General features: G+C 47.6%; 1 protein-coding gene and 1 long non-coding RNA gene across 3 annotated transcripts in view; one reads left to right on the plus strand and one right to left on the minus strand.

Annotated features, from left to right (window-relative positions):
- Window positions 1-562: 562 nt before the first annotated feature.
- LOC142010461 (uncharacterized) lies at window positions 563-3632 on the minus strand. Of its 2 annotated transcripts, none has more exons than XR_012644807.1 (3): window positions 3494-3632; window positions 1508-1615; window positions 563-1108 (listed from the first exon to the last, which is right to left on the minus strand). It is a non-coding gene; the product is annotated as an uncharacterized LOC142010461 (long non-coding RNA). The 2 variants fall into 2 exon arrangements; XR_012644806.1 differs by having other exon boundaries at window positions 1434-1615.
- TUBE1 (tubulin epsilon 1) overlaps window positions 3519-17342 on the plus strand; it is a 30449-nt gene continuing 16625 nt past the window's right edge. The window contains exons 1-5 of the mRNA XM_074988816.1: window positions 3519-3769; window positions 3856-3929; window positions 7216-7268; window positions 15775-15832; window positions 16472-16587. Coding sequence (XP_074844917.1) covers window positions 3745-3769; window positions 3856-3929; window positions 7216-7268; window positions 15775-15832; window positions 16472-16587 — 326 coding nt within the window. The 5' untranslated portion in view covers window positions 3519-3744. The remainder of the gene's footprint in view (window positions 3770-3855; window positions 3930-7215; window positions 7269-15774; window positions 15833-16471; window positions 16588-17342) is intronic.

Here is a 17342-nt window from a genome sequence, read left to right on the forward strand (position 1 = left end):
TCAGCCATCTCCCCCAGCCTGTGCGTCTCACCTGTTGGTGGTTCTGCTCATCAGCTCTCACCCTTCTACATCCTCTCAGCACTTTCAGAGAGCCACAAATAGCTGATTTGTGGTGTTCCAAAAGCTCCAGGTGATGGGGAAGAGGCAGGGCATGAGTGAGGCAAGACACAGGGGAAGGTGTTGAATGGAGGCAGCGCAAGGACAGAGCAGGGGAGGGAAGAGAGGTGGACTTGAGGAAAGGAGTGGAGCAAGAGCAGGGCCTGAGGCATGGGGATGTTGTCTATGCCTTTACATCACCTTCAAGCTCCTGGGTAGGTGAGACCAATGCTAGTAGCTCTGTAACAGAGTATCTGCTAAGGGTACATCACGTTAACCTTACCAAAAAGCATTGATATCTCAGTGGTACTTGAACCAGCGGTTTTCCATTGATGAGGGTTCCAAGTGGTTTATGGTCTCCATCTGGAGGCATGGGATCCTCTCCCACTTCTAAAACCATGTTATGTAGTTCTGTGCCAGAAATCGATTAGTCACTGTGTTTGCTTGTACACACCAGATGTGTTAATCATGTGAGCCTTTAATTCTCTGCCAGGTATGGGTCAGGGTATCTTAAATGAGGTATTTTCCTTTCCTTTACAGAGGGAGCAAAAAGTGGAAGACATAACGGAGCATATACAACTATGAAAAGTCAGAAAGGTTGGGGGAGCAACTGCTCCTCCACCCACCATTTTCCCCATAGAAAATCATGTGTCTGGATTCAAGGACATATCAACCTTACTGAACAGGTAGTCCTGGACTCCGTACGTCTTACTGTGGGTCCCTAAACCATCCTAGACCAGAACTAAGGCAAAATCAGCCATCTTAGCCATCTTCTCTAGAAATTGTGAGAACATGAAAGGAATTCTCGGGAAAGTCTTTTCTGTGACAACTGAGTGCTCACAGCAATGTTGACAATGAATTGTGACACCCCTGTACAGCACACTTGATTTTCAGGCAGAAGAGACAGCCTATTTGTTCATCTCTGATTGACATCTGTCTGCCCAGGAGACAGTATTTGAACCCACTAAGCAGTCTTCCTTCATCCTTAAGGGCTGTGGTAATGGACAATATCCTGAGAAAGATAAGGAAAGATAAAGAAGTTAAATGTGTGGTAGTAATTACTGTGAAAGCCAACAACCCCAATAAAATACCAAGTGAGCAAAGCCCTGAGGCAAAGCTAATTGCAGCGATACTGTGAATCCCAAGATATTTCCCTAAAGCAGCATGTAATCTAAGTACTTAAATTTGACAGTGATAAGACATTTGCTAAATTTCTGAAAGTGTGATGCATGTCTTTGTTACAGACTGCATTTTTCTTTCATCTATTTCTAGGATTCAAGAGCGTATGCTGTATAAAAATGAAGCGAGGATACAGTGGTCTTGCAACTCATTTATACCTTAGCAGTAGAATCACTCCTGGAATCCAAAATATTTTGTTTAGAAGGCTCAGTATCATACAGTACAGTAATACCTCGAGATATGCGCATTTGATATGCATGTATCTCACATTAGCGCAATCGGAGAAGGATCCTGGAAACTCCAGCCCCAGGCAGCTGCCACATCACAGGGGAAGATCTCCCTGTCAAAGGGAAACAAAGCTGGTGCAGTCAGTTCTTCCCTTCAGTGCTGCTGCTGTGGGAGGTTGGGGGAGCCCCCTTGACTTGCACGAATTTCAAGTTATGCCTGGTTTTCCAGGAACATAACTCTGATGCAAACTGAGTGTCTACTTTATCACACCATCAGCAGTTGAAGCATCAAGATAAAACAGGAAATGGAAACATAAAATTAGATTGCTAGTTAGTTAAACACTGATGACCTTACAGAGTTCACGGGTTGTCCAAAGTGAACGGGTTAAAAAAAATCAAGACAGATCATAAATCAATTTAATCTTTAAAAAAAAACTCAGGATTTTGGGGCCAAACTCATTTTTTGAGGGGAAGAGCAGTCCCCCCCTCATCATAAGCCCTTAGACCAATGTTTCTCAAACTGTGTTCCGTGAACAACTGGTAGGTGTGCCATGAGTGTTTGGAAAAACACACTGATGGGTCTACGTATCAGAGAGGCAGCTGCATAAGTCTGTATCCTCCAGAACAAGTGGTCCTGTGGCACCTTATAGTCTAACAGATATAGACTCATAGAATCATAGAAGAGTAGGACTGGAAGGGACCTCGAGAGGCCATCGAGTCCAGCCCCCTGCCCTCATGGCAGGACCAAGCACTTTCTAGACCATCCCTGAAAGCCATCTATCTAACCTCTTCTTAAATAGCTCCAGTGATGGAGATTCTACCACCTCCCTTGGCAATTCGTTCCAGTGTTTGATCACCCTGACACTTAGGAACTTTTTCCTAATGTCCAGCCTGAACCTCCCCCGCTGCAATTTCAGTCCATTGCCTCTTGTTCTATCCCCAGAGGCAAGAAAGAACAAGTTCCCTCCCTCTGCCTTATGACACCCTTTTAAATACCTGAAAACTGCTATCATGTCCCCCCTCAATCTTCTCTTTTCCAAACTAAACAAGCCCAATTCTTTCAGCCTTTCTTCATAGGTCATGTTCTCTAGACCTTTGATCATTCTCGTTGCTCTCCTCTGGACCCTCTCCAATTTCTCCACATCCTTCCTGAACTGCGGTGCCAAGAACTGGACACAATACTCCAGCTGAGGCCTAACCAGAGCAGAGTAGAGCGGGAGAATGACTTCTCGTGTATTTGGGAGCATAAGTTTTCCCGGGCAAAGACCCGCTGCGTCACAGCCAATGGAGTGGAAATACCTCTACATTGCGTCTGACAAAGCGGCTCTTTGCCCACGAAAGCTCATGCTCCAAAATATTTTAGTCTATAAGATGCCACAGGACTTCTTGTTGTTCCTGATGGTCTACATATTCTCTGTTACTAAAACCAGATATAGCGTTGCTTCTTCATTGCACCGACACCTGATTAGGTTACTTCACGTTGCTTTGGTTGCGGTGCATGCTGCGGTTTGGTTTTGTGTTGGTGTTTTTCGCTGCAACAACAATCTTTGAGGAAAATTTTCTTAGGTGCTTCCGCACCAACAGCGTTATTATCCGGCGTTCTGTGGTCTCAAAACGGGGAGGACACACCGCCCGAACGGGACGCCATGGGGCGGTAAGTAATGGCAGGAAGGGACAGGGCTTGGGAGACCGGAATAGACAGCCCCTGCCCCCGGCCTGCCCCAGCCCAGCTCGTGCAATTGCTGAGGCAGGGACGGCCCAGGCCGGGAGGGTGAGAGCCCCGCTGGGGAGATGGCCATGGCGCTGCACTGCCCCACTCCGGCTCCTGGCGGTAGCGTCTGTTCCTCCGCATTGAGCGGCACATGCCAAGAGACGGCGGCATCGCCCGAACACCAACCGGCACCGCTAGGGGGCAGGAACGCTGCACCAAGCCAAGGGCCTGCGTTGTCCTCGACGACTTCCGGCCCCGGCCCCGCCCCCTCTGCGCTCACCTGCGGCAGCCTCCGCAGAACGTTCCACCTTCGGCACGGGCGGGGAGGTGTCGCACATGTGCTCCCCGGAACAGGAGAGCGGGTGGTGGTACTTTCCACGCCGCGCCTGGCAGTGGGAAGCGCTCCCGTTAACCCGGCGCCCGAGGTCGCGCGTGGGGCGGGGCTTTCGGAACTCAGCTCTGGCATAGGTGGCGCCAACCAGCGAGGGGGTGGAGCCGGAGCTGCCGCTGCCCGCGCGCCTAGTAACGGCCATGACGCAGTCGGTGGTGGTGCAGGGTAAGCCAGTGTGAGCCCCTCCCCTTCCTTCCCTTCCCCGCCCCCCCCCCCCACCCCCGCTAACTCCAGTCTCTCCCCCTCCGCAGTGGGCCAGTGCGGGAACCAGATCGGCTGCCGCTTCTGGGACCTGGCGCTGAGGGAACACGCCGCCGTCAACAAGGTAACTGCCGCCGCGCGCGGCTCCTCCCCTTTCCCGCGCGCCCTCCCGGTGGGGCGGAGCAATAGGAGCGCTGTGGGAGGGGCGCGCCGCGTGGCCGCTGGTTGGGAGCGGAGCCTGGGAAGCCCCGCCCCGAGCGCAGCTTCCCCGGGGCGGTCTCGCTCGCCTTTCTGCGGGGCCAGCCGTGGAGCCTGCGGAGACGGGCGCCGGAGCTGCAGGGCTGGCGCAGCGGGGACTCTGCCGCCTTCATGGCGGGTCTCTGAGATCTCCCGGGTGTGACTGGAGCGTTCCCCCCCCCCCCACGCACGCACGCACACACACACACACACACGCGGCCCCGGGTCCCGGGGGGAACTGGCGGCTTCGAACCCCCCCCCTGAACGGGGACCCCTGAAAACCACTTCCTCGGGGAGGAACCGCCACCCTCCCCGCTGCGGGAACCGGGCGGCGGCTGCAGCAGGGGTGAAACTGACGCGCTCGGTTCCCGTCGCTTTGTTGTGACCGTGTGCGGAGTGAACGTGGTTGTGGGTGGTGGCTGGGAGCGCGCGGGGCGGCGGGGGTCAGAGCGTGGGAAGGACTCAGGGCTGGGGCACAAGGTTGGCAACGAGGGTTCCATGCAAAGCCCTCCTGTCCATAAGACGTAGGGAGTAACTGCCGGGGGCTCTGTGCTTTGAGGAGGGGGGGACCAGCGTGGCCCCAAGCCTTAGTGGGAGTGTTGATAGTGTCAGCAGGTACCTGGCCTGCCCTCACACGGACTAGCAGGGGCTGTAAGCAGGGTGATGTGGCTGTGGGGTGGGCTGGGGGCCAAGCCCTTCCCTCAAGCTCCCTCCTGTGAGTGACATGGCCCCAGGGCCAACAGGGGGTCTGGCACCAGCACCAAGAATCAGGTCCACATCCACACTCACCAGTGGGGTGGGGGTAGAGCAGGGCCCTGAAGGGATGGGACTTGGAGTGGAGTAGAGGGCTGTTCAGAACCTGCTCACACCTAGAGACTGCTGTGGCTCCAGCTAGGAGTGAAGGTTTGGGGGTGGGACTGGGGATGATGGGTATGGAGTGCAGGCTGCCCTAGGGCTGCAGTGGAGAGTGAGCCCTTCCTCCCGTCCTTTCTTGATGCACTAGCTGGGGGACAGATAAGAGATGCTTCTCCCAGGCCCAGTCAGTTGTAGGCCTACCAACAGCAGGGTGCAATTACCCCTAGGCCCAGCATTTCAAAGGGGGCCCAGAGCTCTAGTTCCCTTTGAAACACCACAGAGCACTGTGTACCACTCTGCAAGTGGCTCAACGGGGGTGGCAGAGGCAGGATTGACTGCCCCAAGCCCTTCCCCTCCAGGGTTGGAGAGCCAGACTGCACCTCCCACCTTTCCCCAGGCCCACAGTCCCTCTAGGTGCCACTGGTCAGCTCCAGAGAGGCAGAGGGGAGGACCAGTTCTGCCCTGGGTCTGGAATTACTTTTGGCAAGCCTGTGTGCATATCAGAGCAGCCCCGGTGTTTCTCTACCTTATCCAAGTTGGCCCCTGGCAGGGTTCAAAATACAAGGGATGTAAAGGTGCATTGAAGTCACCGATTGTCCCTTTTTCTATTCCCATATTCAGCACAGGGACAGAGTAACAGATGAATGGGCCCCATAATTAACATGTTGAGGACCCTCAGCGGAAATGTGTCCAGTCTGCAAGGAATTCAGTGGGCTGACATTATTTGAAGAACATTTCAATAGGTTAAAGATAATAGTGAGCAGTCCTTTTAGCATCCTTGCTTCAAAGCAACTAGTTGTGACAGGATATTAAAGTGCATGGATTACCCATCTGATTCAGTATGGCAAATCCTATGTTTCTAGTACTGTATGGCAGCAAGCTCTTTTTTTTCCAGCCCACTCTTTAGTGGATAGCTATACAGTAGATAAGTATCAGCTATACAGCTGGTCCCCTGACTTACGAACACATCAACTTACAACCATTTGTACTTACGATCAACCTCTAGCTCACCCACCCCTGTGCACCCCACCTCACCTCCCTCAGCAAGGGGCTTCAGCCGCTAGCCTGGGGCTCCCCTCCACCCCTGGCAGACCCAGCTCCAACCCCCCCAACCAGTGTGGCCCCAGATCACCCTCCCCCACGCACACAGCTGGCTCAGCACACATGGGGCCCCCACCTGTCCCCCGCTCAAGCACTCCACCCCAGTGCACCCCTGTTCAACCCTCTCCTGGATCATCCCCACCCACGGCCCCAGGTCACCCCCCATGCATGGGGCTCCGACTTCAACCGTGCCGGAGACTCCAACCCCTTCTCCACTCAACCACTCCTCCCTGGTGCACTCCCATTCAACCCGTCCCTCCTGCGGTCCCAGCTCACCTCCCACCCACATTTGTGGCTCCTGCTGTCACCCACTACAGAAGTGTGAAGGGGCTCTATCCCCCCTGCCAGCTCAACCCACCCCCACCTCGTTCATCCCTATTTAACCCCCCACAGCCTGGCACCCGCTAGGCTGTCAGCTGCCAGCACTCACAGGGCTCCAGCTGTCAGCCACTGCAGGCACATGAGGCTCTACCTCCACAGCTAACCCCCTGACCCCAGTTTACCCCGCTCAACCCCTGCAATCCCCCACAGCTCCAGCACACGGGGCTCCCAACCCCTGGCACAAGGGGCTCCAGCTCCGACCCCCACTACCCCAGCAGCTCTGGCTCCAACCCCCTGGCTGAGCCCAACCCCCTGCTGCCCAGGTCCAACCCTCTGCAAGCCCCAGCTCAACTGCACCCTCCTACCACCCCTTCTGCCCTAACCCATCCCAGGCTTAACCCCCCGGCTGCTCCCAGGACCGCAACCCAAGCCCTCCCCAACTTACGCAAAATTCAAGGTACCTGAGGGTTGCATGAAACACAGCCCTCACATACCTCAAGGGATTACAGTATAAGGATATTTCTGACTTATGACCAAATTGACTTATGGCCAGGTTCAGAATGTAACCTGTTCTTAAGTCGGGGACTGTCTGTACTACCATAACAAATGCAGCATGTGAAGCAGTTATCTATGTTCATTCTGTTGCTAATTAATACATGTATTGAATTTTTCCACAAAATACAAAACTCTTGAGAAACACAAAAGAAAAGCAAGTATTTCTTGTGGTGCTTGTTAAAACATGAATAAAATGGTTAATTGAGTGAATTGTTTACTTTCAGAACTTCAAACTCTGTATATATTTTAACTAAATACTGTCGGACAGCACTAGGCAGAAATAGCACTAAGAATCCCTGAAATTGTTTACTTAAAACTTATGCAACATTTCTATTTTTTAGAAAGGACTTTATGATGAAGCATTAAGCAGCTTCTTTAGAAATGTGGACACCAGGTAAACTTTGTTATATCAAAAAACTTACTTGAAATTTACCACAGAAATTGATTTTGGTACCTCTGCAATTCCTGTCTACTATCATTTGCTCTGAATAAACTACAGTTTTGTGTTTCAGGTTAAACTATTAGGTGTGCTAGCAAAAGATCCTGACATCTCATAGTTCCACACTTCATGTCAATCTTTCTGCTCTTTGACTATATTTCCTTTGCTGTTTTAAGTTTATGAAAGTTTTCTCTTCGTTCAACCCTCCTCAGGGAAAAGTCAGTTAACCTTCCTTTAAAATAAAGCATTCTGTTTAACCCACTTGGTCGTATTCAAGAGGCAGGTTTTATATTATGGTTGGTTAGTGTTGATTGAGGATCCTGCAAGAAGAATTCATTTAAAAAGCACAGTTTATTTTAAGAGGCCTTGAGAAATTTACCTGACTTTTTTCTAGTATAAACACTAGGAACCATAGCTAGAGTTTAAAAAAAAAAAAAAAAAAGCAACACCAGATGCTACTCGTCCCTGCTCACACATGTCCAACTAAGCCACATCCTCTGTAACTTAAAGGAATAGAACAATTCTGATGCTTACAATGCAATTATATTTAGTTGCAACATTGTTAATGTGCTTTCTTTCTCATGCTATGTTGGATCAGTAGTTGCAAGATAGTTAAGGTCATTTTATAAAGTTCAGTTTTAACAATAGTTTTAAACCTTTATTTTGTAATGACAAATGAAATGGCAAAAAGCAAAATTCAGGTAATTCATTCTGAGTGTTTAAATTTTTGATTAACTCAGATTATTTGCAAAAGAGGCACAAAGGAAAAAATATGTTGGCACCAATCCTTTGACCACAGTGCTGCTCCTCCGACACTGAGTCCTTGAAAATCAGTTATACATATACCTATAGGCCTGTCTACACTAGAGAATTTGTAGACAAAACTGGGGTTTTGTAGACAAAACTCATGGCACATCTACACACAAAATGCATTTTGTCAACAGTTTTTGTTGACAAAAAAGCCGTGTAGATGCTCCAGGGGGCCCTTTTGTCAACAGCCGGTCAAAACAATAATTCACTTTTGTGTGTAGACAGGATCTGTCGACAAAAGTTGCTGTCAGAAGAGATCTTCTGACAAAACTTGTCGACGGATCACGGTCATACATAAAAGTCAATCTCTCTGTTGATTTGCTTTGTTGACAGAGAGCAGCCAGGCTGCTTAACCACTCTCAACAGCACAGCAGACAGGGCTGCCCGGTGACACAGAACACCTGTCTGTTCACAGAGGAACCCATCCCTGGAGAGTTCACATGGCTTTTTTGTCAACAGATTCTTGCAAGAAAGGCATTCCGCTTCCTGGAGGAAAGGCAGAAGGTTGTCAACAAAAGCGCTGAGTTCTGTTTACTGTATGTCAACAGAACTCATTTTTAGTGAAACAAAATGCCTGTTTTGTCAACAAAAATTCTATAGTGTAGACATAATCATAGTGTTTATCCACAGACTGTTTTATAACCATTTAGCCAAAACAGAAAGTACATCAACATCACTACCAGATTTTAATATTCTGACAAATTTGCTGCAGCACAGATGGCATCACCAGCTCAGATAGGGAAGGTGTATGTACTTCTAGGCTACGTCTACACGTGCACCCAACTTCGAAATAGCTTATTTCGATGAATAACGTCTACACGTCCTCCAGGGCTGGCAACGTCGATGTTCAACTTCGACGTTGCTCAGCCCAACATCGAAATAGGCACAGCGAGGGAACGTCTACACGCCAAAGTAGCACACATCGAAATAAGGGAGCCAGGCACAGCTGCAGACAGGGTCAGGGGGCGGACTCAACAGCAAGTCGCTCCCTTAAAGGGCCCCTCCCAGACACACTTTCATTAAACAGTGCAAGATACACAGAGCCAACAACTAGTTGCAGACCCTGTATATGCAGCACGGACCCCCAGCTGCAGCAGCAGCAGCCAGAAGCCCTGGGCTAAGGGCTGCTGCCCACGGTGACCACAGAGCCCCGCAAGGGCTGGAGAGAGAGTATCTCTCAACCCCCCAGCTGATGGCCGCCATGGAGGACCCCGCTATTTCGATGTTGCGGGACGCGGATCGTCTACACGTCCCTACTTCGATGTTGAACGTCGAAGTAGGGCGCTATTCCCATCCCCTCATGGGGTTAGCGACTTCGACGTCTCGCCGCCTAACGTCGATTTCAACTTCGAAATAGCGCCCAACACGTGTAGACGTGACGGGCGCTATTTCGAAGTTACTGCCGCTACTTCGAAGTAGCGTGCACGTGTAGACGCAGCCCTAGAGATGTTCCTAAACTGGAGAAAAGGAGAGTAGGCCATCCAGTGTAACCTCTGACTGCGGTATAAATTCCCTTACAATTCACTGCCCTTGTTATTGATCAGGGATGTTGTAACCAAATAGGCTTGGGTTCCCCAGAAACGAGGCTGCACCCAGAAGGCTAGTGCTATATTTGGTTTATTGAAAGCGCGTGACACCCGCGACAGGAGCCCCGGAGACGCCGCAGTCACCAGTGGGGGAAAACCCGACGCGTCGGAGCTTCACTCGGGGAGAGGCTCTGTAACAGGCCTCCTAACACGAGCTGATAAAGCTGAACTCATTAACATAAGATTGCCTAAAATTGCCTATGCATTTCTTATCACTATCTCTTGTGGCCTACTGCCAGTGTAGCCGTGAAGTCTTGGCAAGCGCGCCTTGTTCTGCAGTAGTTCCCATGGCAGTTATTTTGCAGCTTTTCACCTTGCACAGACTGGTCTGTTTAGATTCTCCTGAGGATTCACAGAGGGGTCGGACTGCACTCTCAACAGTTACAATGTCTTCTCACACCCTACAGATGTAAAATACAGTTTAATTTGGTTAAACAGTAGGTGTAACTGGTTAACCAATTAAAGGGTGGACGGTGGCTGGGGAAGACCCTTTTTGTTTGTCATTCCCCAATCTTATGTACTGTATTGCAGAGCAATTAAACAAGTGTGTGTTATCCTGTCTGTAAATACTATATGCCACACTGAACTCAGACTCAGCTAGAATCCAGGATAACCTGCTCACCAATATTCTATTGCTGACTAGCAAATAGTTTTGTAACGTACTAGGAAATTACCTTTGGAGTTCTGCAATGATTGGCCTAGAAAGAAGCGAACAATTATATCTGTAGTTCAGCTAGTAATGGTCTTTGTTAGAGAGCTGAAGGTTAAGGTTTTCAGACCCTACAAAGAGCTAATCAAAGAAGATGATATGCTCGAGTGTGATTTACACACTGAAAAGAATTTAAAATAGATTTTGTACTTAATTTGTAAACTCACAGTCCTTATGGTATAAATTGTCAGTTGTCACAATTTGCTTGTAGTCTTCCTATTCCCAAGTCCCATTTTCCAGGCCACCAAGCATGCAAATCTTTGGTAACTTCTTTCTGGATAAGACCCTGGTTCTTTATCACAGTCTGTGAAGCCTTTTTTTTTTTCCCCCCTTAGTTCTGGAAGTGATAAATTCAGACCTTGGTGTAGGAAAGAAGGCAGCCATCACATTTGCCAGTGTCTCCCATTGGTACATGAGAAGTTTGAGAGGTATCCTTCATATTGCAGGAAAGGAGAGGAGCAATAGGCAAAGCTGCTGGTATAATGCCGGTACAATAGTCCCTCAAGTTATGTGAGGGTTCTGTTCCCACGCACCCTTACGTAACTTGAATTTTGCATAAGTCAGGCGGGCAGCTTTTTTCCCAGCAGAACTCGGGTTCTGCAGCCAGGGAAGCAGCAGGACACCTGGAGCTCCTTTTGAAAGTTAAGTCCTGGGACTGGGGGTGGCAGATGTGGAGGGGTAAGCCTGGAGGTGGGTTGGGGCCATGGGAAGGGAAGGGGGGGGTCAAGCCTGGGATGAGTTAGGGCTGCAGCGGGGATGGAGGGTGGTGAGCCAGGACCATGTGGCCCTTTGGGGGGTTGCACTGGAGCCTCTGGGGATGGAGGTGAGCCAGAGCCAGGCATGGGCAGGAGTGAACCAGGGCCAGAGGTGTTTGAACAGGGGGCGCCCGGGATAGGGGATGAGCTGGAGCTGCACGAGCAAAGGATGGTGGTAAGCCAGAGCCACATGCAGAGGGGTTGAACAAGGGCCACACGCACCAGTGTGGGGTTTGAGGCAGGACTGTGGAAGCGGGATTCTTGATTTACACTTAATTCACATTAATGTGAGTTTAAGCACAATTTGAAATTGCGTATTTCGAGGGTTTACTATAATGGGATAGCTGCTGCTGTAGCTGCTTCTATGCTGTTTTTGTAAGTTCAGTAGAGATTAGTGTTTTGGGAAATTAATTGTGACATAAGGTCCTTCACAGAAGTTCCCTCCCATTGACAGCTTATGTTGTTGCTAGACATGTAGGGTTACGCTTGGTAGTATAGGTATTTTCAGTAACTTTTAGATGGTGGTACAGTGTTTGACCCAAAGAATTTACTGAAGCATGAAACAGCCTCTCTCACTCTTTAAGTGGGAGACACACATACTCAATAAAGTTAGGAAAAGCCCAGAACAGAGTTTCTCCATCCAGTTTCACCCAGGCAGTTGCAGCTCTTCTTCTCATGGACTCAGGATGATAATCTACTGAAATACAGTATGCCCAAAGTTAAGAAATTAATTAAAGGGAAACAAAAGTTTTCAATGACAATTAAGGTTGCAACAGAATATCTATCCAAAACATTAGAAGTATGAGCATTAGAAATACATGTTGCTTTCTGCCTTCAGATTTCCTACAATGCTGTTGATAATTCTCTTCAGGGCCACATGCACGGTGAGGAGCAAGTTTGGAAGATGCTAATGAGGCGCTTTCATGAACATGCAGCTCCTCCTTAGCAAAAGGCAAACACGCAATTTGAAAGTGCCACTTTTGAATTGCGTGGCCCCCCCATGTCGACTGGGGCCTTTGGAAAGGACCCCCTGGACTTTGAAAGCCCCTTCTTCCTAAAACCAAATAGGAAGAAGGGGCTTTTGAAGTTTGGGGTCCTTTCGAAAGGCCCCTGTAGACATGGGTGGCACATGATTGGAAAGTGCACTTTTGATTCATGCACGGTCTACATTATGCTAATTAGGTGCTGCATATTCATGAGAGTGCCTTATTAGCATCTTCCAACTCACTCATTACCATGCCCTTTTCAAAAGGCAGGGGCTAGTGTAGACGTAACTGAGGACTCCTTGTGGGCTTCATTTCAGTCTCCAGCAGGTACTCAGAAGCAGCATGGACACAGTTTTAACTACCTTTCACTTGCATGCTCAGACCCTGAACAGCAAGAACAGCAATGTTGAGACAGAGTAACAGCCCAAATGTGTGAAATGTATGACCATCAGATGTACTGATCTGTTATATTAATATTGAGGTGTAATTTAAAACAGAAATCATTTTTTTTCATATCTCCACTTGCTTGCTGCTGTTTTGGTCAGAGGCTGACAATGTACATAATGCTATATACACGCACACCTACCTCCTAGAGCTGGAAGGGACCTCAGGAGGCCATCTAGTTCAGTCCCCTTGCCTGGGCCAAGCACCATCCCTGACATCTATTTGCCCCACTCTCTAAATGGCCTCCTCAAGGATTGAGCTCACAAACCCTGGGTTTAGCAAGGCAGTGCTCAAACCACTGAGCTATCATTTTTGTCCTACCCCAAATAGTACAGCACAGAGACACAAAACAGTGGCTGGATCCACAAAGGGACCTACATGTAGCCATACCTCATGTTTAGGTTCCATAGCATCCAATGGAATCCAACTCTGACTGAAATAGCTAGGTTATAGCCACCTAAGCCGACCGGTGCTTCTGCAGCCATCCAGGAGAGATTCGAGTGCCGCGCAGCTGATTAGCAAAGGATCCGTAGCCACTCATAGTGGGCAGCATGTGTTTCTATTGGTGGTTCACATCCACACATACTTGGGTACGTAGAACAAAATTTATTCTGCCCATGGATGTTAAAAAATAGAGGCTCTACCAGTAGGAAGTGACAGAGGTTGTTGGGTAAGCTGCCCCTCCTCCTTCAAGGGGAGGCAGACATTTATCTCACTGGGGCTACGTCTACACTAGCCCCAGACTTCGAAATGGCCACGCAAATGGCCATTTCGAAGTTTATTGATGAAGCGCTGAAATGCATATTCAGCGCTTCATTAGCATGCGGGCGGCCGCAGCACTTCGAAATTGACACGACTTGCTGCCGCGCGGCTCATCCCGGTGGGGCTCCTTTTCGAAAGGACCCCACCTACTTCGAAGTCCCCTTATTCCCATCAGCTCATGGGAATAAGTGGACTTTGAAGTAGGCAGGGTCCTTTCGAAAAGGAGCCCCGTCAGGATGAGCCGCGCAGCGGCGAGCCGTGTCAATTTCGAAGTGCCGCGGCTGCCTGCATGCTAATGAAGCGCTGAATATGCATTTCAGCGCTTCATTAGTAAACTCGAAATGGCCATTTGCGTGGCCATTTCGAAGTTTGGGGCTAGTGTAGACACGGCTTTGGATTCTTAGTCACAAGCCCACTTCTGTTACCAGAGGTGATAGTGGTAATGCTGCTGCCATCCTGCCCCCAATGCAGATGCATTATAACTTCTGTCTCAGTGATTAGAGCACTCACCTGGGTTGTGGGAGATGTGACTTCCATTCCCTCCTGTGTTTGGTGTGCAGAACTTGGGGGACCCCCACTGGCCTATAGGATATTCTGTGGCAGATCTCTCTGAATGAAGGTGGTCCGCTGTGTGTTAATGATAACGCATTAGGCCAGAGAGCAGGACTCTTGTAGCCCAGTGGTGAGTGACCTCAGCTGAGAGGTAGAAGTCTTAACTTCACATTTCTGTTCTATATGGGGGGAATTGAAAATAAGTCTCCCACATCTCAGGTATTTTGCTATGAGGAGTCCTACCAGCTTTGATTCTGCAGGTGATGACAGCAATGCAGGACTTGGGTTAAGTATTCCATTGGGGCTTAGGTGTGAGATGGGTGCCAGGAAGGAGAAGGATGTGTGCATGCACACTGGCAGAAACGTGGGTGCCGTGGATGTTTTTAATGCAGGCAACTTGGAGACAAGGGACCTTAAGCACCTCCCGAGAGATGTAGCAACTGAGCAGAGGATCTTAGTGGTGTCTAAATTTTGGACTTAGAAGCTATACTAATACTTTAGATACTCAAGTACTTTTGTGGATCTGGTCCTAGGTAACATAGGTAGTTTTGTGTAGAATTTTCTAGACAAAACATACTATGCCTTTTCTGTTTGTCATTTAAAGTAAAAATGTTTCTCTAAAGGATTTGGAAGATATTGTACAAGGATGCTTGGTGCATTCGGAATAGTTTTATGTTGGGGCAACATGAAAGATAGCGTAGACAAGAGTAGGAGAAAAATTCGAAGATGTTTTATTTTAATATGCTGTGTTCCTCTGCCCTGGGTAAATGCTGTGAGGGAAGTTTAGTTTCCTTATCAAATGCATCTTGGGCTAGGCCCTTTGTGTGAGGAATGGGAGCCAGGAGATTCTTTTAGCTGCTTTGCACTTCACAGGCAGTGAAAACAGCTAAAAGCTGACTTGCAGGAATAGCTAGAGCTTTCCCTACTGTTGAGGGATCCATGGGTACTCTAAGGCCAGCTTTATGTCACCCTGTTCCCTTTCTGGCTGGAATACTGTGCACTCTAGTGCACCTCAGCTGACTTAAGTCTGCTGGGGTCATCCGTGCTGTTGTATCTTGGAGAGTGTACCAGGCTGACCCCATGAATCTGATATGAGATGAAACTCAAAAGCGTGGTTAATAACTAAACTGAAACTTGCGTATGCGGTATAGAGTAGGGAAGTGGTCGGCAGCCCGCGGAATGCATACAGCCCATTGGGGTTCTGTGCTTGGTCTGCAAAACATTGTGTTTACTGTCTCCCACACACAGGGTTGCCTGATTCCACTGGTTTTTGTCCAAGTTGTTTTTCTTATGGGTATTATAAAAGTGACACACGTAAAGCAAGGTCATGTGGTGAGGTGCATGCTTATTGCACACAACTTTGACTGTGAGAGCCATGTGCACCTTCTACCTCCAATCAAAGCACTGCTGTGGTTCAGTGGGCATACCCTGCAAATTCTAGGTATGCAAGTGCAGTTGGCAAAACTACCCTAGCCCTGGAAACCATCTTGGTTACAGCAGTGTTGCAGCCGGCTGAGGTGAAGGAGGGCCACTCATATGGCCCACTCACTAGCCTAGGTTGCCCATGACTAGAGTAGGGAGATGCTTCTGATGGCAAATATTTAATGCTGATCATCTTGGCTCTATGTGAAGCAGTGCTTAAGATATCAGTGGGATAGGATTATGTGAAGACTTTATTTTAAGGACTTTCCATGAAGATTTTGTTAGTACTCTGTGGGGGGGGGGAGCATTATTGTTTTGCATTGGGCCAAACTTCTGTGAACCTCAAAGATCAGTGAGGAGGAAAGAGAGTTTTAATAATACTGTATCACTCCCATGATGGTTTTGATCTTACAAAATATGTTTTCCCTTTTCCAGAACTGGTGGGGATGGTGCTGATGTTCACAAAGGAAAAATCCTCTCTTTAAAAGCAAGAGTAAGAGAATCTGTGCAGATAATTTCATATACATTGTGTACTTATGACTACCTAGAAAGACCTCATGATTTCAACTTTGTGTTTCTTTTCTATCTTAAATGCACAATTTCAAATATGCTTCTTAAATGAAAACTGAATTTTTTTAATTCTGCAGACTAGTGTAACTCTTTCAGAGTCCACTTTACAGGCAGACTTCAGTAATAATTTGAAGTGTGATTAGGAAAAGGATTGTGTATATCTCAAATATATTTTGTGTGTGTTTAGAGGATGCAGTGAAGGGTTTTATTGGAGTGAATTCTGTTAAATAAATTTTTAAGATGCAACTTCTCTGAAAAGCTATGTCAGTTCTTTGTTACTAAGTATTTAGCATGTTATATACATTTAACTCTTGAAATTTTGAACCGTGTACAAAAATTGCAGTAACAAAATTTAATGAAGAATTATTTCAATCTTTTGACAAAGAAATCAAGGTGAATTGTTCTAAAATTGGCTTCTCACTCATAGTGGATCTTTTAAAATAAAATCTTTGTCTGAAACTAAAGGAACAATATCTTTTTATCTTGAAAGTACTCACATCACTTTTGTGTAACAATTTCAAAGACTGGCATGCTGACTGAATTAATTTTTTCTTTATCTAAGGCTCTCTTGATTGACATGGAGGAGGGTGTAGTAAATGAAATTCTGCAAGGGCCATTGAGAGATGTGTTTGATAGCAAGCAGCTCATCACGGATGTTTCTGGTTCAGGGAACAATTGGTGAGAATAAACTCTTCTTCATAAAGCAAATCTAACTACTAATTAGGTGGCAGTTGAAAAAGGACATAGAAAGACATTGCTATCTGTATACTGTTATGCTGGGGGAAACTGCACCATATCAATAGTAAATCTTAGAGTCTCTGTCATCTTAAGGAGAATTTCAAAAAGTGTTTTATTTATGGATCATTCTGCTAAGATAACATTTCTTCTGCGTTTTACTTCCCTCACTGTTTTGTGTTACTGGGCCTACTTGTATAAAGAACAGATCTTTTGTTTCTTAAGCATTCTCCTGCTGCTCATTCCTCACTGTAGCTAGTAATCTAGTTTGGGACATATTCTGCTTCTATGGCGACTGAGTCAGTAACGGGAGCAGATGAGCTTCTGAATTTTTGCATATACACCAAGTCACAAAACGGGGAGAAGAAACTCAAAAAAATGAACATAACAGAATGAATGTCCATGTTTTCTCTGAGGTTTTAATACCTCTCTAATATTTAATTAAAGAGTAGAGTGTTTCTAAACAAATATCCAAACATAGGGAGCAACGCAGCAGTTAAGAATCCCATAATACTGAGTTTCTTAATTAGTCATTATTTGGAGGAAACAACCCAAGTTTTACCACTAACTTAATGGTTGTAACTACAAGCTCCAGTATTCAGGGGTCCCATGATACACACAAATGAAGACAGACATTCTAAGTGGAGCAGAGGTCGTCTTTTCCCCCTTAATTTGGGTATCTGACATCCATTGATAGG

The sequence above is a fragment of the Carettochelys insculpta genome, chromosome 3 (genome assembly GCF_033958435.1).
Source record: "Carettochelys insculpta isolate YL-2023 chromosome 3, ASM3395843v1, whole genome shotgun sequence".
Lineage (NCBI taxonomy): Eukaryota > Metazoa > Chordata > Testudines > Carettochelyidae > Carettochelys > Carettochelys insculpta.